The sequence below is a fragment of the Phyllostomus discolor genome, chromosome 7 (genome assembly GCF_004126475.2).
Source record: "Phyllostomus discolor isolate MPI-MPIP mPhyDis1 chromosome 7, mPhyDis1.pri.v3, whole genome shotgun sequence".
NCBI lineage: Eukaryota > Metazoa > Chordata > Mammalia > Chiroptera > Phyllostomidae > Phyllostomus > Phyllostomus discolor.
The window spans coordinates 1,257,268-1,281,754 of NC_040909.2; the positions used below are offsets into that span (position 1 = coordinate 1,257,268).

The 24,487-nt window shown below is 59.7% G+C and overlaps 1 protein-coding gene across 1 annotated transcript in view; it reads left to right on the forward strand.

Annotated features, from left to right (window-relative positions):
- Positions 1-24,487, forward strand: part of LOC114501809 (contactin-6) — a 128,674-nt gene that overhangs the window by 60,274 nt on the left and 43,913 nt on the right. The window contains 6 exon segments of the mRNA XM_036030243.1: positions 977-1,180; positions 3,415-3,517; positions 13,850-14,034; positions 16,347-16,483; positions 18,323-18,452; positions 21,184-21,334. Of these exon segments, the coding sequence (XP_035886136.1) occupies positions 977-1,180; positions 3,415-3,517; positions 13,850-14,034; positions 16,347-16,483; positions 18,323-18,452; positions 21,184-21,334 (910 nt within the window).

The window sequence follows — 24,487 nt, forward strand, 5'->3', positions numbered from 1 at the left end:
GGGCTCCCTGTGATTTCCGTCCAGGGAAAGGGGTGACCTTGGCCTGCGGAGAGCCGGGCTGCGCTCTCTCCCCGGCAGTGACTGAACCAAGACCCCGAAGCTGAGGCGCCCCGCGGGGAGTCGCCTCAAGACGGGGTTCGCTCCACAGAAGGTTAGGAAGATGCGGGGTCACCGGCTCTGGGCGACCCACACTCCGTCTTCCCCCCTCCCCATCGTGTGGACGAGCCTGCGACCCAGACGGCTCTCTGGTTTCAGACAAACGCCCTCCGAACCCCGTGCTGGTGGAGACAGAGCCAGAGGCTGGGAAGTGAGGTGGTCGAGGGCATCGATAGGGACCCTCAGGCCACGGGAAACGCTGAAGGACCCGGGAGGACCTTGCAGAGGGAACCGGAAGTCCCGGGAGTGGGTGCCGGACGGGGAGGTCAGGGTGTGTTTTCAAGTACGGGAAGGGGGCTGAGTGTGCGCCTTCCTGGGGTGCAGCTCAGGCTCTCGGGAGAGGGAAGGCATTCTGGGGCAGGGCCGGCTGGCCGGTCGCAGAAACAGACCGTCCCTCCCGTCCGTCCCAGAGGTAGACCCTGCCCGCCTGCAGCAATGCCAGCCTGTTCTCTGCCGGGTCCCCACAGAGGATGGGGAGCTCGTGACCTCATCCACCGGCTGGCGCTGCCGCTCCAAAGTTCGTACAGCGCCCGGTCTTGTGACAAGGCAGACAGCACTCTGTCCCCCGGCCGGCCACAGCCCCTCCCTCGGCCTCCTGGGGGTCTCGGGCCGGACGGCCGCACCATTTCCCACCCGCACGGGGGTCTGTTTAATGGGAGAGAATGCCACGTCCCACCGGGACAGCGGGCACAGGCCGGGCCCACGGGGGCACGGCAGCGTTCTGACATGGGCTACGGGGGGCACGGGGCGTGCACGCGGGGATGCTCCCCCCCCACCCCCCGCCACCAGGAGCCTAACGCTTCTCCCTCCCGTTGTCCAGCCCTGTCCTACGCCTGGGCCGTCAACGACAGCCGTCTGCAGGTGCAGGAGGACGGCCGGCGGTTCGTCTCCCAGGAGACGGGCGACCTGTACATCGCCAAGGTGGAGCCCTCGGACGTGGGGAACTACACCTGCTCCGTGAGCAACTCGCAGGCCCAGAGGAGTGTGCGGGGCCCGCCCACGCCGCTGGTGCAGCGCCCGGACGGTGAGGCCGCGGGGGGTCCTCCGTGGGACGCTGGGGGGGGGAGGTCTGGGCGCTTTCTGCCTCCTTCAGGGCCAAGGTGGCCGCCTCTCGCAGGAGCCCAGGGGCACGGCAGAAATGTGATGAAACTCGGGACTTTTCAAAAATATACCCAAAACGTCTACACCTGACCCACGACGCGGTCCAGGGGGCGTGACCCTGGGTGTGCCGGGCCGCCTGTGCTCCGGCTCGGGGGCAGCCAAGGTGGCTGTGCTCGGGAGAACTTGGGGACTGATTTGTAACCCACGCTGCGTGTTTGCAAGGCAGGCGTGTGCATTCACGTGTGGCTACTGCCAGACACATTAATTCAATTAATATCTTTTTAATGAACACTCGATACGGCTTTTCTTTAATGCCTTTCTTTTCCAGGTCGGTCTTTTTTTTTTTTTTTTTTGCTCACCTTTTGTTTACCCGGCGGGCAGAGCAGGGAAATATTCCCATCCCCGGGAGGCAGGGCGAGCCGACCTGGATTATGGGCGTCGCAAAGGGGGATGGAACCCAAGACTCACACCCCTGTAGCCCGGGAAACGCTGGCCGGCCGGCTGGCCTCTCCGGAGCCGTGTGGCTCAATCCAGTCGTCGCGGGGATAAGACTTAGAGGGTAGAACGCGCACAAGGAAATCATCCAAGTGGAGGAATCCCCCGGCGGATTCTTTAATTAAACGTTCACCGCGGGGAGCGTGCTGGCGGAGAGGCTGCTGGTGCAGTTTATGGTCAGATCTGGGCTCGAAACTCGATGCCTCACCTGGTTCCCCTCCTCTCTGCCTCTCTGCGGGGTCCGGATAAACTGAGAACATCGCGCTAACGATGGCCGCCGCCGTGACGCAACGCGCCGCGTGCAGGGAGTTCGTGTGGCAGAGCATTCATGGTGCAGCCACCCCCCACCACCCGAAGGGGCTGCGTGGTCTGGATGCGGAGCTCGGTGACCACTGCCCTCTTGGGGCAGAGCTCTCGCCGTGCCTGGCGGGGAACTCATGAGGCAACAACTCGCCCAGGAATTCCACCCCGTTTCCCCACTCCTCTCTGCTTGCTCGCAGCGTCTGCTCCCCCCCTCCCCGCTTCTGGGCTCCTCCACTCGTCCACCCTCTCGGCCCCAGCACACCGGCGGTGACGGGGACCAGAGGCATGGCACGCAGTGGAAGTACTTGCTCAGGAGACGTCGGAGGCCAGGACAACGGGGAATGTCAGGCCTGCCCATTTAGTTGAGTAACCTCGTACTTCCCACCCCTCCCCCACGGCCTTCCTGAACGGGCGGAATGACCAAGGCCTTAAACACGAGGTGTTTCTGTTTACATACATTTGGTCACTTCTGCCTTTTGTGCTATTGTACTGGCCACCAAGATAACCACTTATTTTAGGAATACGTTACTCCAGTGCTTGCTACATGAGTGAAAAGATGATCAAATTTTCGGAGAACCTCAGCTCGGCATGGTGGAATTAGTCAGGCGAACGGGGCAGACCTGGGGACGCAGCGCGGTCTGTCCTGGCTCATCTGGCAGGTGGCGTGTTTACGACGACCAGACCGCAGTCCGCCTCTCGGCCTGGCCCGTGTCCACGGCCCCTCGGTGGGCACGTAAAAACTACAACAGCAAACGTGTGTTTTTATATGAGTGTACGGCACACTTGTTCGGCAGTAAAGCCTGAATACCATGACATAAGAACATTTATGGCTCTGTCGACCCCAGCGGGCATGGTTACTCCATAGGGTGTGTTGCAGGAAGACTGATGTTTTGGGAGGAAGAGGAAGGAGCTGTTGCAGACTCCTGACACTGTTCACCGGAAATGTCTTTGTTTCTGAACCCGCCTGCCCCCCCCCCCCCCCCGCCCCGCCCTGGGGTCCATGCAGGGTCCTGGGGCCGCACATCTCTGAAGGGAAACTCTCGAATGAACTCAGAAGCATTCTAGACACCAGGTGCATTCGGTTCTTGATCGGTACCAGGAGCTCCTCTGTGGCGCTGATGTGGAGACCAGGGACACGGGGACACCCCTTCTCTGGCACCTGGCTGTGTCCCAGGCGTTGGTCGGGGAAGAGGGGTGCAGCGGGTCCCTCAAACAGCATCGTGGCCCTTTCTGGTTCCCTGTCAGTCACTAAAGCACAGAAGAGCATCGGTAACCGAAGGACCAGACACTCAGAGTGTGGTTCGTGACGTGTCTGCTTCCCAGAAAACCCCAGGAACGCTGCTCTTTGGTGTTTAACAGGTGCGATGGGGGAGTACGAGCCCAAGATGGAAGTGCGCTTTGCCGACACGGTGCTCGCCGCCAAGGACTCGTCTGTGAAACTGGAATGCTTCGCCCTTGGAAAGTAAGGCTGTCTTGCTTTGTTTTGTTTCCTGGTGCTTTAATTTGAAAAAAGAAAAAAAACGTTTTGTTCTTCACACATTGCTCTAAGGTGCATCACCAAGTAGATTTCCAATGCCGGGGGGAAAGCGAAAGCTTCTGATTGGAGCTCAGGCAACAGGCCTGATGCTCTGCAGGTGGTCGGGGCTGCCGTTGCTGGCACTCGCTCTGGGTGGGCGCGTTTAGGCAGCACGCTGGGAGAGAGAGGGTGGGCTTGTTCGTGTGAGACGTGGGCTAGTCGCTGCCCTGTGCCCCCCCATGCACACCACCCGCCCAAGGGTGCCCTTGCCGAATTAACTGGCAATAAGTATAAATCAAAACCTTGCATTGCAGCTTCCAAAATAAGACCGAGTGAGGGCCGCTGGCCACGGGGGACAGTCAGAATGCAGTCAGAGCTGCCTCGAGTGGCGGTGTTCCGTGAGATGGGTTTGGGGTGCTGATAAGGCCGCAAGGTCTGCTTTTCCGCACACAACAGTCAGACATCTCTTTACTTTCGGGGGGTGCAAACTTCACTCCGACGCCCACGGGCACCGGTACCCCAAGAACAAAGAGGGGGGCAGGCCAGACCCGCCGTTTCTGACGGTGGGTGCGCACAGGAGCCTGGGCGCAGGGTCCGGGGAGAGGCGGTCGGTCTGGGGGAGGTCTGGCATCCCCTCTCTCGTGGCCCCCACCCTGGCCAGCCCCCTGTGGGGGGGGGGTGAGTCTGCTCGTCCGCAGAACACGCTTCCAAGGGTAACAGCCTCCATGCTCACCGTCCGCGCTGAGGGCTTCCCTGCGAACGCCGAGTCTGCTCCCGGGTGGCCATCGCCCTCGGAAACAGGGATTTACGGCCGAGCCACGGAGCAGCGGGGCCAGGCCCGAGGTCGAGAGGCACGCAGATGAGGGGGCACCCAGTTCCTCGATACAGTCTGAACTGCTCCCGTGTCGGGTTTCTGAACTTTATTTACTTCTGCAAAGCCCAAGCCTGCAGACGTGTGGGAAGAGTAACTAATACCCAGACAACCACGCCGGGCACGTTTCAGTGCAGCTTGCTGGGAAACTGCGGGGGCGGGGGAGAGGACGAGGGTGCAGTCAGGATACTCCGACCCACCCCCCCGCCCCATGGAGCTCAGCGTCAGCTGCACTCAGCCTCCGGCTGCGCTCCGGGGCCGGTCACGGGCCGAGAGACGCCACTGGACATCCCCGGGAGACGTGGGCTGACCGCCCAAACAGGAGGAGTGAGGCCTCAGGCCGCATGAGGGAGATCGCTGAGGGAGATTCTCACGAGAACTTAGACACACGTAAAACCGTCCCTTCTCACTGGTTAACCTCGCGGTGACAGAAACCATGGATGTGTTCAACGCTGAGAACCAGTAAAACCGTACACAGTAAGACCTGTCGTCCTAAGAACCCATGGGAACACCTAAACTTGATCAAGTTAGGGTTCGCGACATTTGGTCCAGGGAAATTTGAGTTAGAAAAATGATGATTGGAAAGCTCTCAAAACGATAAATCTGAAGTGTATGTAAAAAAAGATGGATGCATTAAATGCCCACTGTTAGGACTGCACATAGTAAACCCCGCTTGACCTCCCACGGCCCAGACTTCGGGGGGTGGGGACTCCCTCTCCACTTTCCCCGGGGGCTTCGCAGCTGTGCTGACCACAGACTGGACACTCAGCTCTTCTCGTCGGTTCAACGGGGCGGCCCCTCAGCTGGCTGAGCTGCACGCTCTTCACTCTGTGAGCCGCCCCGAGACGCTCAGGTGTCCGTGTGTGCAGACGCCGCCAGATGGACCGACAGACCGGCAGACCGGGTCCCCTTTGGGGAGAAGCCAGGCTGATGCTCTGGCCGAAGAGCCCAATGGGGCACCCTCCATCCTTCTCCCCCTGCCCCACCTAGCAGACGACCCCCTTTCCTTCCTTCCTGCCCCCCTTAATCCAGGGGCCTGGCCGTCAGCGCTCCAGGGTGTGAATAAAGCCCGCGGCTGCCCCGAACGCTCCCGTGTATTTACCACAGGGCGTCCCCACGGAGGGCTGTGTTTACCCACACGTGGCTCTCGTGGTTACTTTCTCTGATTCGTGGAGGAAGAGAAACCCAGCCTGGCTTTCAGAGTCCAGCGATAAATCCGAAGTCTGGCCAGGGCGTTTCCAGGGGTTCCGGAACTTTCAGAGGACGGAGCCGCTGTCCGAGGTCTGCGTTGCTTCCTGCACACGTGGGCGTCGCCGTAGGCTGCGCCACGGCAAGGCCACGCAGGGACCGCGCAGGGGCGAGGGGTGTTCAAGTCCGACAGGTGTGTTCAGGTGCTTGTCTCAGCTGAGATTCCTTATGCAGCGTCGAGTGGAGGTGGCGAGAGGAGAGATCCTTGTCTCATTCCTTGTTTATTAGTGTGAGAACGTTCCCGTTCGCACCATCGGGGATGGTGTCAGCCCTTTGTTTTCTGTGAACACTCTTCAGCCAGCCCAGGAAGCGCCCCCCTCCTCCCAGTTTGCTTTGAGCTTTTACTGCGATGGGTGTCGAGTGCTTCCAAGCCTTATTTCTACACCAGTGGATACGGTCACATAATTTTTTGTTGTCACTGAAGAGTGGATCACTTACATTAATTTGCAAATATTGAACCAGCCTTGCACACTTGGCATGAGGGCCATTTGATTGTGGTGTGTACATCTTTTCACACACTGATGTATTTAATTTGTGAATATTTGTCGAGGATTTTTCCATCTATATTAATGAGAGATATTGGTCTGTAGCTTTTCTGTTTTTTTGAAACGTATTTCTCTTATTTTGGTATTAGGGAACTCTGGCCTCATAGAAGAAATTAGAAATGGCTCTCTCTGCTTCTATTTTCTGGAAGAGGTTATAGATAATTATTATTTCTTTCTGATGTGTTTGGGGGATTCATCAGTGACTCTAACGGGGTCTGTGCTTTCTGTTTTGGAAAACTATTAATTATTTATTACATTTCTTTGCTAGTGTTAGGTCTAGTCAGATGATTCGTTCCCCCGTGAGAACTTTGGTAATCTGCACTTCTCAAGAAAGTGGTTAAAATTTCATCTAAGTCATCTTTTTAATGTCCAGGGGTCAGTAGTAAGGAAGCATTTTTTATTTCTGGTAGTTGTTGTGCCTGTTTTTTTTTTTTTTGTGGTTAGCGTGGCCTAGAGAAAAATCAACTTCATTGATCTTTTCGAAGAATCAGCACTTGGTTTTTGTTGATTTTCTCTGTTGGTTTTCCTGTTTTCAATGACACACGCTTCCTCCTCAACCACATCGTCCCCACGTGAGCGGGGAACACGCACCCAGTGAGACAAAGGGACGTGGGTGGATGCCGGTGGCAGACCACAGCCTGGGCCGGGGCCACCGGCCTCACCGTGGGCGGGGGGCGGGCACAAACATGCAGGGCCGGGGAGGAAGCAGGTGGAAATTGGGGAACAGCACAGAGTTGTCCGTGGATCTTCACCGCAAAGCAAAACCCGACACCAAAAACACCCACAAAACAAAACACTCCGTGAGTTTTATCTGTCTTATATTCTTACAAATGTGTTGAGAAAATTATAAAAATATAGACAAACCAAAAGAAGAAAATAAAATTAGCTTTATACTTAATGCCTCCCCCAGAGCATAACTACTCTTAGTCTTTTGATGCATGTGTTCCTTAATTCTTAATTTTATTTCTGATGCGATTGTTATAATACAGTGCATATTCCCTTGTAGAATGCTTTCCTAAGATCTTCAAGGCCCCTACTACCACCAGCAGGTCTGCAGGTCGGGAACAGGCCCCGCCCCTCCTTGGGATCGACAGGGAGGCATTCGGGCTGTATTTCAGCCCGACTTCTTGGTTCCATTTTCTTGTTTCCATGAACGATGATGTAATTAATGTCCTTGTGGCTACATTTTCCCCGCCTCCACGTGAACTTCTTCGATGTGTCTTGGGAAAAGTAGAATTACGGGGGGGAGGGAACGCAACAGCCTAAGCCTTCTGGGGCGTGTTGCCAGTTCTCCTGCAGAACAGCTGCGGAGGGGCCCCCTTCAAAACCGGGGACCCCGCCCTCCAGGGACCCCTTTTGATCTCTCGGATACACTCTGAATCCAACGTCAAACATTGGCTTTCATCTTTTTTCAAAAGTGGAGCCTGGAATTTGGCAATGCTTTTCTAAAGTTAAACTAAGTAAGGCTGCAAGACACAACCGAGGAGAACACAGACCCTCTGGAGCCAGCCCACTGGCCCCCTTGGGCCCGGCCTGCCGCCGCCCTTCTCCCGACACCTGCCTTCCTACCTGTCACATGGTCACAGTGGCAGAAGAGAAAGACTTGGCATGCAAGCTGGAACTGAGCCAAAGGAAATGAAATCCCTTGCTTCCTTTTCTCCAGCTGACCTGGGAACCCCCCTCTGGACCCTGCTTTAGAATTTGGAGGCACCTCGATATGTTAAAAAAAGAAAAGGAAAAAGAAACCCTCTATGATTTCACCGCCTGGCCCGTGGGAGAAAGGAACTCGATCCCTGTCCACGGGTTGAACACGCGAGCTCGTTGGGTGAAAACTGCATGTCTGAGCACACGGCACAGACCCGGTTCCACTCTGGAGCCGCCCAGTTCCTGCAGGAGGCGGGGGCAGGGGGGGGGAGCCCCGAGCTCAGCCTCTACGGTATGAGAAGACAGACTGCGCTTCAAATCCGTACATTATCTTTATTTCTGTGTGATCCTGGGCGGGTGCCCCAGCTCTCCCAGCCCCAGAACGTGCACCCCTGCAGCCCTGCGTCTCACAGCGTCATGTGGCCCCAACGGGGCGCGGAGCACCCGGCCTGGCACCTCCTGCCAGTGCCTCCTGTACTTCTGTGTCCACGCGTTTGTGGTTGTGAGCTGAGCCCTGTCGATCGGAAGGCGTGCCCACCTGCGGAACCTCACCTGCCCCGGCCAATCACTGTTTTCTCCGCTGCAGAGCGGCACAGCACCGCTGAGGCTGGAGAGGCGTTTGTTTGTGGTTGGGGCCGACGTGTACACAGTGGCCTTGAAGTCTCAGGTGGGGCTGTGCAGTCTGCTTCTGGGAGACTGGCCGAGGAGGCGAGCAGGCGGAAGTGGGGTGGGCTTTTGCTGAGCACTTATTTTGTGCTCCACAACCACACACATTCGTCAGTGGTGGTAGTGGTAGTAATAGTGCCATTCCCACCCTACAGCTGAGGAAACCCAGGCAGCTCAGGGGGCCGAGGCCAGGTCACTGGGCCGCAGTGCGTCGGGGCTGGGCGGAGAGCCAGGCTCCGGGCCGGGTCCCACGGGCTGGGACCCACGGGTGCATCTCCTTGACACGCGCAGACTCGTCCTGTTCGGGGAGATGCGTCTGGGGCTGCCAGCGCTTGGCTCCGTACCCACGCGGGGCGTGGTGGCGTTCCCCCAACACGACGCTCCTTGTGGAGGCGCACTCGATTCCACCGCCTGTGCCGCATACAGTGCCTCAAAGAGGAAGACAGCAAGACTGGGGACGAGCTGCTAACGAACCGCTGGACCCCGGCTCCCACGCAGCCCCGCGGGGCCCGGGGACAGAGGACGGCGCGTGAGTCGGCGCTGCCTTGACCACCGTGGCGCAGAGCGGCAGGAAACGGCGGCGGGATTCTCAGGGACTCTCTGGACAACGGTCGGGCCTTCCTGTCCCCACTGGGTCATCCTGGTGATCCGCGGTTCAGCGAGCTGCAGCTCCGGTTCCAGCCACGCATTCTCCCCGATATTTCCTCCCCTGGCCCCCCTTTTCCACGCCCGCTGCTGCCCCTGGGCACAGGGGAGGGGAGGCTGAGGTTCAGAGGCCCCTGTCTCACAGTGTGCCTGTGTCGTTGGATCCCTGCGTGCAAGTGCCCTCGTCACCACAAGCCGGTCGTGGTGGCTTTTCTGGGGCTTCCCGTGGGGTCTGACCCAGCAGGCAGATGCCTTCCGACCGGGAGCCTTCCTGAGGCGGGGAACCAGCAGTGTGGGCCCTGCCCGGCCCCAGGGTCCAGAGGACACTGAGACTGACCCTCCGGCCAGGAACACCGCCCTCGCTCCGGAGCGGGGAGATTGCCTCTCTGCAGAGCTGCGCGTGAGCCCGCCCACCGCACCCCCCCCCCCACAGCCCCCCGTCCCCGGGTCTCTGTGGGGGGGCTTCGGGCCGGGACAAGGGAAGCAGCGGGCGGAGCAGGCTGGCATCCTCACGACCGGTCTTCTCACTGGGCTTCACTCTCCCCGCTTAAAAACGGGCACCGATAGGATTTTCGGGAACAAAGTTCAAGCGCAGAATAATCCCGATATGAGCATCTCAGAAGCCAGTTTCTGGGTAAAACCTTGGTACGGGCTGGGCTTCAGCTGCGGGTAATGAGGCCGCACAAATCCCGGCTGAAGGAGACGCTTTCTCCAGCGCTGCCGGTAATGAAACTTCTATTTATGGGCTCGAAGTCTGGAATTGCAACACAGTTCCTCCTGGCGTGTGGAGGGCTTTAATTTAACTTCCAATTAAGGGTGAGCTAGGCCAGATGGCTAAAGAGTGCATCTCTGTCTTCGCCACAATTAACCGGGCGCTCAGCTCGGGACATGGCAAGGACGGGGGCACGGAGCCCGCGTCCTTGTTAGGGGCGACGCTGGGGGAGGCGGGGACCCAGCGGGCTGGGCGGAGAGGAAGGATGGGAGAAAGAAAGAAAGAAGCCACTTTGTGTCCGCTCTGTGGCCGCACGTCCCAGCACCGGGAGCCCACCGGGCAGCCCTGGCCCGGAACAAAGGGCGCAGAGCCGGCCAGACCTGGGACCCCGGGCCCGTGAGGGCCTCGCCTGGAGTCAGGAGCCCACAGTGAGCGACTCCTTGCTCCGGACTGGACTGTGTTCTTTCTTGACGTTTGGGTCAAGTGGGGTTTCTATCCACATCCTGTTTGTGGAGATTTTTTTTTTTTTAAAAAGAGGAGCGGGGAGGGATTGTCGCTGGCTGGGGAACGGACCCCAGTGGCGGATTTCTGCAGTCAGAGGCGCGTGCCTCCTAACCGTGACATTCAGCAGGACTGAGCTCTGATGCCCCCCGAGAAGCCCCTCGGAGACCCCCGTGCCCGCAGGCTCCTTCACGTGGCTTCAGAAAGGAGGAGCGAGGCCTGAGAGTCTTCACTGGAAGTGCCCGCACCGGGGAGCTGTCCCCAGGGGGCGTGTGCACGTGCCCGCTGGCCCCAGGCGTGCCAGCTCCGGCGACGCGAGAACCATGTGGTCACACCGGGCAGTGACGCGGCAACCCTGAGCGAGGTCCCAGGCTTCCAGCAGGACCTGGGGACTCTGACCAGACCTGATTCCTGGCCCGATTCCTCGTTCCCACCAGAAATCTGTCAGCGTGACACAGAGCCACAAAGCGCCCTTGGGGAGACTTGCCCATCGAAAAGGGAAGTCACGGTCTGGGTGATTATTCTTCGACAGCGGGGTTGCGCTGGGAGTCCTAAAGCACCTGAAATGCAGCATCCAGACCGACACGCCGCCTCCCTGAACCCCGCAATTCCACCACACAGACGGAGAGGGGCCTGCCCAGCGCCGGAACCCAGGTGTCGGAACCCACCCATCAAGGCCTTCTGGACCCGAAGGGCAGGGCTGTGACCCCCACGGGCTTGCGCCCCTGGGGTGCACACGGACTCGCTGCGGTGCTCAAAGAAAGCCGCCCGGCACTGGCCTAACTCGCTCGGTGCGTGTGAAGGAGCCCACACTGCTCTCCCTGGGTGGCACCGGCCTCGGCGACAAGGACCTCTCTCCACACAGAGACCGTCGCCCGGGAGCCCCCGTGCACCCCAGGGTCAGAGCCAGCTCCCCCAAGGGAGCCAGTTCCCTCCGGGAGCTCAGCCCCCAAGGTCCCTGCTTGGCGTCAGGCTGCCTGATGGGCGGCCCTGGTTCCTGCAGTTGGCCAGCCCCAGCGGCCGCAGGCACAGGGGCCTCTCGGGGCAGGACCTGAAGCCAGAGGTTCAGGGAGCCCTTTGACCAAAGGAGGGTCAGCCCCAGCAGCTGGGGGGTGACTGTCACCAAGGGGTGCCGGGGCTGAGCCTCAAGGAAGGGAGTGCTGCAGGGGGTCTGCAGGCTCGGGGACCCTGGGTGGGGGGGGCAGGGGACGCTGACATTCTCGCCCGCACAGCTGCCACGGAGGGGGGGCCGCCGGGAGCAGACAGGCCCCATCCTCCCTGAGGGGCAGGGACTGTCCAGAGGGGCTGGCGTAGCTTCCCTGGGTTCTTTTATTGTGGGAGCAGCGGGGTCAGACTAGTCGGGATGGGCGGGACTTGTTCTTTTTGCTCCCCTTTCAGCCCCTTCAGTGAGCGGGCCCCGAAAACTGGAGACTCGCCTCCCGTGGAACCCCAAAGGGCAGCACCGTGGGGGGGCCTTGCAGGGGCCGGGGGTCTGGGAGGCACAGAGGCCAGATGCAGAGCCCGGCTTGGCCCAGTCAGGCACCGGGGGAGCCGACGGGACTGTCCGGACACGCCCCCACCCCCCAGGCACGCCGCCCGGCTCAGCGCCGGCTTAGGAAGCAGCAGCTGTCCGTTGGGACGTCCTTGCGGTCACATCACTAACTGCCAGGCGCTCCCGTCACCGGCTCAGAGGTTTGTCAGACAGCTGCGCTGAAAGGCGACCTCGGTGTGCACCATTACAATGAAGAGCAACTCCCTAGGCGTGGGGAGACGCCCTCCCCCGAAGCTCGTCTCTGTCTGAAAGCCAGAGACGAAAAGCGTCTCCCTCTGGACTGCGCCCTGTCCCCGCTGGTTCGGTCAGCCCGAAGGGCACGGCCCAGGGACCTGTGACCTGAGGTCAGCCGGCGGCAGGCCAGTGCCCTTGTACAGACTCGTCAGCCCCACTCGGGGGGAAGTGGCAAGGCTTTTCCAAAGGACAGACACTGAATCTATCACGATAAGGATTCCATTCTGTGTTGAAGTTCAAGCTGTGTTCGCAGCCGTCTGCTAAGGTCTGAGACGGACGGATGAGACCGAACACCGACGGAGGGCCGTGCTTGCTGACAAAGAGGCGCGGGCACCGGTACGTACGGTGGTCTAGGCTGACGGCACCTTGGATTCGCCCGCAAGGGCGCAGTTGCTGGGCAGCACACCGCTCCTCGGGCGTTACCCGCCTCCGTGTTTCCTGGGGAGCCACTCCGGGGTCACCCCTGCAGGTGTCCGTGGCGGCCGTGGATTCCGCCAGCCCCTTGGCATGTGGGTGGTGTCTCTCCCTCCTCGCTCCCGGTGACCGGAAGAAGCTGCTGCTTCTATGAATCTCCAAAGCTGGCGATTTGGCTTCGCGAACGTGATCCTGTCCGTATGATTCATGTAAAATGTATTCAGACACGCATATTCAGCTCACCTGACAGTCACTCAGGGAAGGAAGAGGGATTGGCCAGCAGGGAAGGAAAGAGGTCAAGGAAAACGGGTTGGGGATTGATTTGACAAATGACTCATATGTTAGGAAGTATCATCTGGTTGTAATTTTATCTATTTATCTGCACTGTGATGTTTCCTTACATCGTGCCCGTAAAAGTGAGGACCCCCACTCCACAGATTTCTAGCGTCGTTCTCTGTTGTTAGACATTAGGTTTATACAGTAACATATATTCATATAAAGCTATCAGATAGATGATATTAAGCTAAATTCCTATAAATAAAGGAAGTCTTTGCAAATCCTTTCTAATGGGAGACAGGGTGTGGTGTAATGTTATCTCTTATTTTGTTGTTGTTTTCCTCTTATCTGAATAGGGTCACTGGTGTGCTTTCCGGGGTCTCAGAGCCCCAGTTCACAGGGGCCCATGATACCACTGCCCCACCCCCCCGTAATCTCACCCCCCCAACCCCCCGCCTGCAGCAGCTGCCTGCCAGCACCAACATGCAGCCTGAGCGGAACCTGAATGTTTTCCTCGGCATCTGCAAACGCAGAGGGAGCTTGCCTGCTCCGCCCTGTCACGTAATTTCCTGGACACCTGTGTTGAAATCGATACACTGTTGCGACTCTCTCCGCAGCTTCAGTGATTGTCCCCATTGTTGAAACGTACAAATAACAAATACAGTTGTTTCCTCTCGCTTGTTGGTTGCGTGTCACTCCAGCAGCGTGTCAGCTGTGTGAGGGCACCGGGCGAGTCCGGTTTGGTCACCGACTCGTGCCCTGGCCCCTGCACATGGCGGGCCCTCCGTGGGTGTGACAGAGTGCTAGGTGACCGCGTGGGGAGTGGCCGTGTGCTGTGTGGCTGGAGCCCAGCCTCCATGCGATCGATTAATTGGATTTTTTCCTTGGGAGTTGTTTTAAGGACGCTCTGCTGTTGCCTGCTGTCGCGAGGCTGAGCCGGACTGTGTTCTAATGCGGTGTACCTGTTCAGCCCAGTCCCCGACATTAGTTGGAGGAGGTTGGATGGAAGCCCGTTGCCAGGGAAAGCCAAGTACAGCAAATCCCAGGCTACCCTTGAAATCCCGAACTTTCAACAGGAAGATGAAGGCTTCTATGAGTGCTCCGCGGGCAACCTGCGTGGAAGGGACCGGGCCAAGGGCCGGCTGGTGTTCTACGGTGAGCTGCCGCGGGGCAGGGCGAGGGCGGGGTACCGGGGGCGCCCCTATAGCGACCCGGGCAGGCCGTGGGCACGCTGTGGGAGCCTCCTGCTGGGGTAGGGTGCGGGACACGACGGTCAGCGGGTGGCGATGGCCCTTTTGAAGTCGCGGCTCTAATCCCGGCGAGGTCTGGGCGTGCGGCGGCTGGTCAGAGCGGCCCTGAAGACAGCAGAGGGTTCGTGGGGAGGCGGTGGGCACTCTGGACCCACTGACTTCCCGTCAGACACCCAGCCGCAGCCTGGGACTGTCTTAGTCACACACGGGAGCTCTAGGGGGAACTTAGGAAACCTGGAGGAAGGGCCAGCGACTGCAGGGGCCGCCTTCAGCGTCCGCTTCCCCTCCCCAGGGTTTGTCCGCTCACAGGTCGGACACTGGAAAGGGGGCTCACCGCCTCACTCACAGCACACGCCTGCCCCCCTGCCCTCGCCCTCCCGCGGACCCCAGAGAGACAGGCGGGGCATGCCTGCCCCCGTGCCCTCGCCCTCCCGCGGACCCCAGAGAGACGGGAGGGGCACACGGGGTCTGAGAGCCGTCTCTTTGCCTTCTCTCGTCCAGGGCAGAGCTCAGCGCTTGCATGCAACTCACTTCTTTTTTTTTTTTTTGATCAAATCAGAAGATACACCCAGAATTATCCCAATGTTTGGTGCTTTTCAAAATAGTGTTGACTTCTTTCTGGAATTTAATGTAGTAATACTGGAGAACTTTTAAAGCCTGTATTTACACATGGCCCAAAATACTTCTCCCTATGACATGCTGGTGTGTGACATGTTAATCATCAATAGTAAAGTAATTGGTGAAAAATGTATCTTTTGATAATTAGCCAAATCTAAGGCATTGCCATTCCCCATAGGAATGCCCCAGTGTCCTCTGGGAAGGATGCGGCCCTGGGTCATGCTCCTTCCCATTTCCTTGGAGATTTTCACTTCTAACTTGGGACGAAAACGACTGTTTTATAGATAGAACATGATTCCCATCTGATTATTTCTCTGGAGCTGTGGCAATGTGAATACACACACACAATGTGAATATATATATATACACACACTGTATATATGTATGTATGTATGTATGTGTGTGTGTATTCTTCTCAGTAGCTTCTGCTTCTTAACGAAAAGTCTTTGGAATTTAGCATCTCTTGTAAATAAAATGATGTAACTTGGAGTTCTCAAGTGGCACCACGATGTTTAGGTTTGGCTAGCTTTTCATAGACACCTCGTCTAATAAACAGACAGAGATATAGCCAAGAGATTGAGCAGGGAACGGAGGCATCGTAAACTGGAAACCAGTAGTAAAGTGCCTGCTCCCTCTCGGATGCCTCGACCACGAGCTCAGGAAGCAGCGTCCGAGACCCCACCCCCCCCATCACCCCCACGACAGTGAGACGCGGAGTAAAGTTCTGCGCTGTGATCGGGGAGAAACCCTGGGCGGAGCGGGCCAGATCTCCCAGTCGGCACGGCGGGTCGGGTCCCAGACGAGAGGTCGGAGTGAGCTTCTGCAGCGAGGCCCGTCCCCCGGCCCCGGGTCTGCCGCCACGGGGCACCCGCAGCCCCTGCCCAAGGGGGTCTTCCTGCCACCACATCGGCGCCAGAAAGTTGATCCACACCCCACCTGGTACCGTGCATGATGGCAGGGAGAAGGACACTTTAACATGTATCGCACTGGTTGTGTCTTGCCTCTCTGCCAAGTAGAACTTTCTCAGGCTAGAAAGCAAGGCTCTGGAAAGCGCATGCCCGGCACCAAGGTGCTGGAGCCGGACGCCGCTCCGCAGGTTCTCATTCCCCGTCGAGAGCTTTGAGAAAGCGGCCATCCCCTCACGAAAGGGCAGCACAGTGTGCACTGGGTTCCTGCATCAGGCAACTGAGCTTTGTTACGTCTGACAAAGACACACCGCCCTTTCCGTTATTGCAGATCAGGTCTAACCAATGCTCTTTGCCCACGAAGGGTTCAGACTCGGTACACGCTTTCTCATTTAACCTGTATGCCGATATTTAGCCCAGAATGGTTATCTGGTCTCGCTCTGCACTCGGACCTTCTCCCTCCGTCCCAAGCTGTCACAGGCGTGCAGCGGCGTGACGACAAAGGACAACCTCTGTCCAGTGGGCAGGCTGCTGACCGATATTTGCTCCGGGGTTCCAGTCGCCCCAGGTCGAGGCCCCGGCATTTCTGGGGCTTCTCGGCCCGCCAGCCTTTCCCTCTGGCCGCCGCCGCGGTCCCGGGCGTGGAGCAGGGTGCCTTGAGTAGCGTTAGTGTGCCCGCCTGTCTCTCCAACAGCCCCTCCAGAGTGGGAGCGCAAGATCCAGAATGCACGCGTGTCTGTCTACGACAGCCTGCGCTGGGAGTGCAGAGCCCGCGGGAGGCCGCGGCCCTGGTACAGGTGGTTGAAGAACGGGGAGCCCCTGCACCCACAGGTGAGCGGGGGTGTGGACGGCTGCACCTCGCCGACGGTGGGAGGGACGTTTGCTCAGGGACAGGGACAGCCGGCCGTCACGAGGTGTTTGCCAGGGGACAGGGGACGCAACAGCCTCTGCAGACACAGTAACTCGGGGAACCCCCAGACCAGCTCAGAGGAGCTGCTCACACCCCCCATTCTTCCATCGAGAAAACGGAGGGTCAAGGAGACAGGTGGCTTGCAGGGGCCCGCACCATCAGTGAGGGATTCACATCCAGGCGTCACCACCCTCATCGACGGCACCATCGGTGTCGCCGTAACTGTCAACGGAAATGTCTCCCAGGAGACGGGCCGTGCTCCAGGTCCCCCCGTGCCTGACTTCAGTGTGACCCCGGGACAACCGTACGAGAGGGACAGGATTATTGGTTTTGTTTGTTTGTTTTGTTTTGTTTTTTTAATTTCTCACATTTTTTTATTTAACGGACCACATTTTGCCAGTGTTAATTGGGTCTGGGTACTGTGCCTTTAAAGACAGTAACAACAAGAACATCACATCCTTGCAGAACAAAACACAGTCCTCACCAATTAAAATACTAGTCAACAAATTTTCATTATAAAACAAACAACATTTTAAACCCTCGGAATATAGTCTAGAAATGAAAACATGCATTAAAGGGAATTTATTATAAAGGGTCCCAGATACTGAAGAACCGAAAAGGCAAAAAGAGCAACTACGGCATGACGGAAGTGGCAAGTGAAGGCAGCAGCTACCGGCCTGCTATGACTGGGGGACGGGGGAAAGGATTATTGTTTATGCTTGTAAACGAAGCAAACCGGTGTAGGGTTAGGGTCAGTCCCCTGGCCGAGGCCACGCGGGAGCCGGTACAGGTTAGAATCGGCTCTTCACGCTCGGTCTGTTTCCGGGACCCAGCACCCGGCTTCCATGGGAGCGAACGGTGGTCTCTGGCCCCCCAGGAGGGCGGAGAGCCCGGCACCCCTCCTCACTCTGCGGTCTGGGCACACCGGAGATGAGACCGGGCCGCTCTGTCCCATTGGACTGTCCAAGCAGTTGTGTGAATCCCGTCTTACTTTGCACATGAAGCCGGAGACACACACATATCTGGTGTTTTTAAGGAACGGGGTTCAGTGGGGGGCTCTGTGCCGGTGGAACTCCCCTGCGTGCCCTGCACACGGCACATCCGCCGGAGCCACAGCCTGTCCTTTCTCTGCAGAAGGCAGGTGACGGGGACCCCGTAACACTCAGTTGTAAGTTGCACCTGCAGCAGCAAACGATCTCACACCGGGCACTCGAAATGGGAGTGCTACGCCCCACACGGGGCTCGGTGGCTGGTTTGGCTGTTGGGGCACACTTTACGGTTGGCTGTCGAAAAGAAAAGCCAGCTCCTCCTGCTTGTGACTCAGTTAGAAAATTGTCTGGTGGTCGCCCTCCAGTCTTTCTGAGAGTTTCTCACGGGAAGGCAAGGAGACGCTCTAATTACGGCATTGGTTCCCAACGTGACGGCCGGCCATGCTTTCCGGAACAACTGGGGGGTGGCTCGCTCCACCCTGTTTCCGTCCCGCACGGCAGAAACCGAACATGCGTTTTTACGCAGATAATGTCGGTTTTCAGAGAAATGCGGTAACCTGAAATGGACTGGTTACTAAACTTGCACTGAGTGTGTTTCCATGGTTTGGACCTCGGGGAGCGGCTCGGGGTCCCTCCGTGGGTGCAGCCCGTCTCCACGGGCACCGGCTCTCACCGGGTCCCACAGACGCACGGGCGTCTCACGGTGTTTCTGCCGGAGAGGGTGCCCGCGTTCGCGTCCTCGCCCCTTGACACGCCTTCTCTTCTGACCAGGAAAGAATTCAAATAGAAAACGGAACACTCACCATCACCACGCTGAATGTGTCAGATTCCGGCGTCTACCAGTGTGCGGCCGAAAACAAACACCGGATAATTTATGCAAACGCAGAATTGAGAGTATTAGGTAAGTCATCCATTTATAACCAAGAGATTCAACGTGACATTTTCGCAAGCTGTGATTAAACATAATCTGAACCCAATTTTCCTGTGAATCAGAAGTTGCCTTCCCTTGAAATAATGGGGAAACGTCTCAATTAGCTTTTTGGAAATGCAGGGGGTTATTACTCCTGGGGGGAAGCCTGTCAGGGCTCCGGGAGGGGCCGTCACTAGATGCCACCAAACGGGAAGCGGCTCCTCCACAGCCGATGGCAGCCGAGACTTGAATGCCGCTCGGAAATGCCCGCCCCTCAGGGACGCTCGCAGCTCCCGAGAGGAAACTAAGGACAGGGGACCCCACTTTCCAGTGACTCCCCCGACAGGGGTTCGCCTGACCTCTCAGCAAGGAGTCTGGGGAGACGGCTGAGCCGGGGCACGACACCTTGATGCTGTGGTTCCTTAACGGTCCCCACGTGCCTGTGGCCTCATGGCTCCAGGAAGGCTGCCGAAGCTCCTGACATCAAGTCCACACTCGAGGCAGGAGAGGGGAGAGGCAGGGGCACTGACCCTGTCAGCCCCTCCGTTGGGAGAGTGACATTGCCCGAGTCCTGTCCCCACTCTCCTCCTGCGCCCCTGAGCGGAAGTCTGCCAGTGGCCAGGGCGGGGGTCTGGGGGAGGCCGCACCGGAGGCACCCTGCTTCCGTACCTTGGTGGATGACTCATTCATTCATTCATTCGTTCATTCATTCCACAAACATTTATTGGGTATTTACACAACGCCGGAGACTCCCTGCCCCAGGGCTGCTTGGACAGAGCAAGGGATGGGGGTTCACTCTGCCGGTTCTGTAACGAAGGGCCGTGCGTTCAGGTGAAAACCAGGAGCTGCTAGGGGAGTGCATGCCTTGGGGTCAGCTGAGGAGAGAGAACTGGGGGCGGGGAGCTGTGGGGACCGGCTTCTTAGAGCCAGAGACGAGGCCTTCCTTCAGGGGCGGAAGGCGCAGAGAGGCAGGACAGGCAGAGGGCTACGGCCGGAGCCCGGCCCGGGGCAGAGGGAACCGAGGCAGCGAGGGGGGTCTCACCCGACCTTGACACCGGGGGACAGGCTGTTGTTCCCTTCTGTTCGCAGCCGCACCCCCTGGGGGGCTGTGCCGCGGGCTCCGCACCCGAGCGGGGCGCATCGGGTTCCCCGCGAACGTGGCTGACGCGCCCGTGGGCTGTGTGTGCTACACACCAGTGTCCTCACCGTTTCTACGCGATCTCATGGGGCTTCCCGTTCCGTGTGGACACAGTGTCACCGGGGGTCTGGGCAAGAGCGCACCTTGTTTAAACGCAGCACTTGGGCTCTCACGTGCTTTATGTTTTCCCACCTGAGCCCCAAGGGGAGCGGGGAAACAGGCCCGTGCGGTGGAGAGTGCTGAGACAGAGCGGTCGGAGACACACTCCGCACTCGGGGTCTCCTTTGCCCCCGGCTGTCTTGGGGGCGGGCAGAGCCAGCGGAGGGGCGGGAGGGAGGGTCGGACAGACAGGCAGCGTCCTGTGGGTTCCCAGGAGACGCGTCGATTGGTGCGCCCCCTCTTCTCCCCACCACTCCCCATCGAACGTGCCCCGTGCCCCAGCCCCCAGACACCGTTATCCACCCCACGGAGGGAGCTCTGCTCCTCTAGAGAACTGTAGTGTCCCCGGGGAAAAAGGTCGCCTTGGAAAACACGGTGATGCTGTGGGCCGGGATTGCACAGGCGCCATCGGGCCCCTCAGTGCATAGAACGAAACAGACACTGAGCGTCGGCCCTTTAAGCAAGGTCAGAGGGAAAGGAGGTGGGGGGTGGGGGCAGGGGAGCTGGAAACGCACAGAGGCTGCCGCCCGGGGCCCTTGGAAGCTTCGGGGGGTCGCTGGACTGGCCGTGGGGTGTGCTCACGTGGGCCCCCACCTCCTTGAACTTGGAGAGGCTTGGCCGCACTCGGGCTAATGATGTCTGGTCCTCCCGAGCTGGTGGTGTGCACCATTCATTCATCCAGCGGCGACACAGTGGACAAACCGCTCCGCATGTTTCAGATTCCCCCTCACCCTGCAGGGAGGCCGTCTGCATGCTGGTAGTTAACGCCTCGCCTGGAGAAACGCTGACGCGGCCATACAGTGTTTCCCGGCGACACAGTGTTTCCGATGCGTTTCCGAGGCATCTGCCCGGCTTAGACAGAGAGACGGACGGAGGGGCGGAGAAAAGACGGGCAGCTGCGGGCGTGAGGGCCAGATACAGATGCAGGGACTCAAAGCGATCTGCTGGAAGGGGGGCAGAGATCTCGTTCATTGGGGTTGAAACCCGCCTCCGGTCTCTGGGGGAACCACAGTCACCCCGTTACGGGAAAGGCTTTCCAGAGCGTGGCTTTCTCTCACTCGCTCTCTCCCTCCCCCGCGTGCTCTGGGGGCTGCGGCGATCAGCACCAGGACACGGGTAAGTCGCAGCCCCTGAGCAGGTCCTCTGTGCTGGGCGCCCGCCATAGCCCCTCACGGGTGTGCCCTCCCTGAGCCCCTCCGCCAGGTCCCCGAGGGCTGCCTGCGGTCACCTGCACTGGGCAGGTGGGAGCAGAGACGCCGGACCCTGAGTCGGTACCTGACCCCTGGAGCCCAGGGCCCGGTGACGTGAGGAAGGGTTCTGGGTGCGAATGACCGGAGCCCCTCAGGTGCGTCCCCTTGCAGCCCGCGTGACCACGGGTCCGTTACGGGAGTGAGTTAACACTCCCTTTCAACATTTCCTTCTCAGCTTCAGCTCCCGATTTCTCCAAAAACCCCGTCAAGAGGAGTTCGGTCGTCCACGTGGGTGGAGACGTGGCCATCGAGTGCCGGCCGCAGGCATTCCCCAGGGCCACCGTCTCCTGGAGGAGGGGGGCGCAGAGCCTGCGGCAGAGCGGAAGGTACCGGAACCCCTGTTTGTGAGTTCTCGTGTCTGGAGCGCGGTATCTTCCGCTCGTTCACGGTGGGTGAGCTCTTCCCAAGTCCCGCCCCCCGTGATAGCCCCACAGCCGCGTGTCTGGACGTAGAGAGATTGCTCACCTGGCAGGTAGCACGGAAGGGCCTTAGAGAGCTCAGGCCTGCGGGCACGACCTGGCTGGGACTCACGCACGGGCTGGTGAGAGGCGCATGTCTGAAACTCCTTGAAGGCCGTCCCACCTCTAGCGTGAAGGTGTTTCCCAGAGCGGCCGGCCGGGCGGTCGGGAAGAAGAGCGTTTCTCAAGGAGAGGGGCGCTGGGGCCACACCCCGGGCCTTGTGGTCTAGAAACGGTGACACGGCGCCCCCCCAGCACGAGGGAGCGTGTGCACCGCGTGGGCCGGTGCAGAGAGGTGCCCGTGGGGAAGGGTGGGCCTGTCTCCCGTAGAAGCTGTGGTGGGGGCCCCTGTCCCCGGGAGGGCGGGAGCGGCACACATGTGTTTCTGTCGCCTTGCACACCCCACCCGCGTCCTGCGGACCCTCCGAGTGCCGGGGCCGCCTTGCCCGCAGCCGCAGCTCTGCTCCAGGGCCACGGGCAGCTGCTGTGTGACCAGGTGCGCGGAGGGCCCCTTCGGAGAGCAGACCGAGGCGCTCAGGTGCGACAGTGGCTCCGTGAGCACCTCCTGAGGTTTCCTCGGTGTCCCCCGGGTCATGGGTCCATCTGCAGACCGGGCAGGGTCAGGTGGAAGGAGGGACCATGGCCGTGGGATGAAAATGGCAGCCCCCCCTCTATGGGCCGTGGAAGAGGGGCCTCCGCTCCTGCCGGAGACAGCGGCCCAGATCCTGCGACTGCTCTCTCCCTGTGGGAGAGCAGACCAGGGCGGCGTGGGGGCTGCGCCCGTTGTTCCAGGAACAGCGGGGACCCAGAATGGTGGGGGTGACTCTCCTGAGCCCCAAACGCCACCAGTGGGTGGGGCAGGGCCACTGCCTTCCTCTCTCATCCTGGGAGCCTGCTGCTGCTGCCGTCACAGGAGAGGAAAGGGGCGGGGCGAAGCCGGTGAACAGGGTGCGTGCAGGCTGCAGGGAGCGCGTGTCCCGGCCGCGTCTGACACCGGCCTCGCAGACCCTCTCCCCACGGGGCGTGGGGCACCAGAGAAAGCCCTTGGGGGTGGCTCCCCCCCTTCCTCCCGCCCGTGTCCTTGTGGCCCCGGCAGCTCTGGACAGGGCGGCCCCAGCCCGGGGACTGTGTGGAGTGTGTCTGCACATGCCTGGTGCCTGGGCGCGGGACCCCAACTCCGCCAGCACCTGCGGAAGGGGTGTGTCCGAGGGAGGGCGGGAGGGCGAGGCATATGCAGGATGGCCCACCCCAAGGCTCGGACTGGCTGCTGCCAAAGGCTGGTGGAGAGAGTGGGACGGGAGCCCGCGACCAAGGAGGTCAGCCGTCCCGGGCAGGCGCCTGGGGCTCCGCCTCCAGCCCCGGTGCTTCCCGCGCAGCTCCGTCTGGAGGCCTCCTCCAGCTTCCCTGGGTCTTGAGCCCCGCTGGGGGACAGGGGGACTCCAGAGACCCCGAGCGTCAGACTCCGCCCTCTGGGCAGGGACCCTGGATCAGCTCTGCCCGTCCCCGAAGCCACCGCAAACCCCACCTGCAGAGCAGGGCGGCGCTCACCCTCCAGGACCTCCAAAGGCCCGCAGGTAAGGCATGCGGGAGAGAGAGGGAAGGAGGTGGGTGCGGATAAAGGGAGGGAAACTAAAGAAAGTTTTAAAGGGTGTAAAGAAAACTCTTGTAAAGAGTCTTGCAGATTTCTGTCTTGCTCCCCACAGATTGCAATCAGGGCCGTTTTCAGCCCCCAACCGTGGCTAACGATTATGGCCGACTTGGCATCGTCTCACCGTAATGAAGGGGAGGGTCCCCGAGGTCTCCAGTCCCCGAGCCCCTCGTCCCCCTCGCTGCAGGGTCTCGCTGCAGGCTCCACCACCAGCACCACGGGAGGCGAGGGGCGAACGTGTCTCCCGGACGCGTGCCCCAAGGATCTGAACACAGTCGAGACCCAGCAGAACATAGGGATGACGGACACACTCCTCTGCCAGGGACAGGGACCCTCAGCGGTCACTGGCCAGCGCCATGCGACCCTGCGCCTGCTGCTTCGGGCCCGTCCTTGCCAGCTGGTCAATTCCTCCGAGTGACCGACGCCCCGCGGCTTCCTGCCAGGGGCGGCCCCCACGCGTCCATCCATGTTGACCCGGCCGGGTCCGTGTGGTCTCCCGGATTCCCAAAGACGCCGCGGGCAAAGCCGAGAGCCGTGGCCCAGAGGGAGGGGCGGGAGGGGGAGGAAGGCTTTTTAGCTCTTGACCTTGGAATTACCTGTGCGAGGAAATGTACATTTTTACTTTCGGCTGTAAAACTCCTAATAAAACTTCTCCATGGCCCCGTCTTGTTGAGATTTCATTGTCATCCACTCTTACTCCCAGTAAAGCGTAACGGCCCGGAGGCTGTTGGAGGGTCTCCGAAGAAGCCTGTTCCAAGGAACAAGGAGCACAGTGGACGCACCGCGGGTATTTCCCGGGTCCCCAAGTCCACAGACCCTGGAGTTTGCTTTGTGTGGTGTGTGCCCGCCCGCCTCGAGATGTTCTGAGGTTACACCCCAGATGCCTTTTCTAAACAACAAGCCTATGTTGCCCTCGCTCACTCATCCATCCTGTCACTGTTTACTGAGCGCCTACTGTATGCAAACTACAATACCGGGGGTGAAGGTCGCGGATAAATGTCCAGCCAGCCACCGATGCGACACACAGTGTCCTTCCCTAGGCGAGTGTTTCCTGTAAAGTCAATGGCGTCGGAAGATGGAGTTCAGGTCCCAGCTCTGCTCCTCCCCCGGTGGACAACGTCCAGCGAGTCCTCTGCCTTCGCTGGTCCTCGGCTGAGTCCCTTGAGTGACGGCGAGAACGGTGCTTGTCTCTCCGAGACAGCCGGATGAGACTCGAACCACAGGGTGGCGTGGGAGACGGAGTGACCTGTGTCCACCAGCTGCCACTGGGCAGGTTTGCTGCCGTGGCTGCACCTGGATATGACTCCCAGGACACCTCCTCACCTGGCCGGCCAGCTGGTGGGGACCCCAGCCCCGGTCACCGCCGTTGGAAC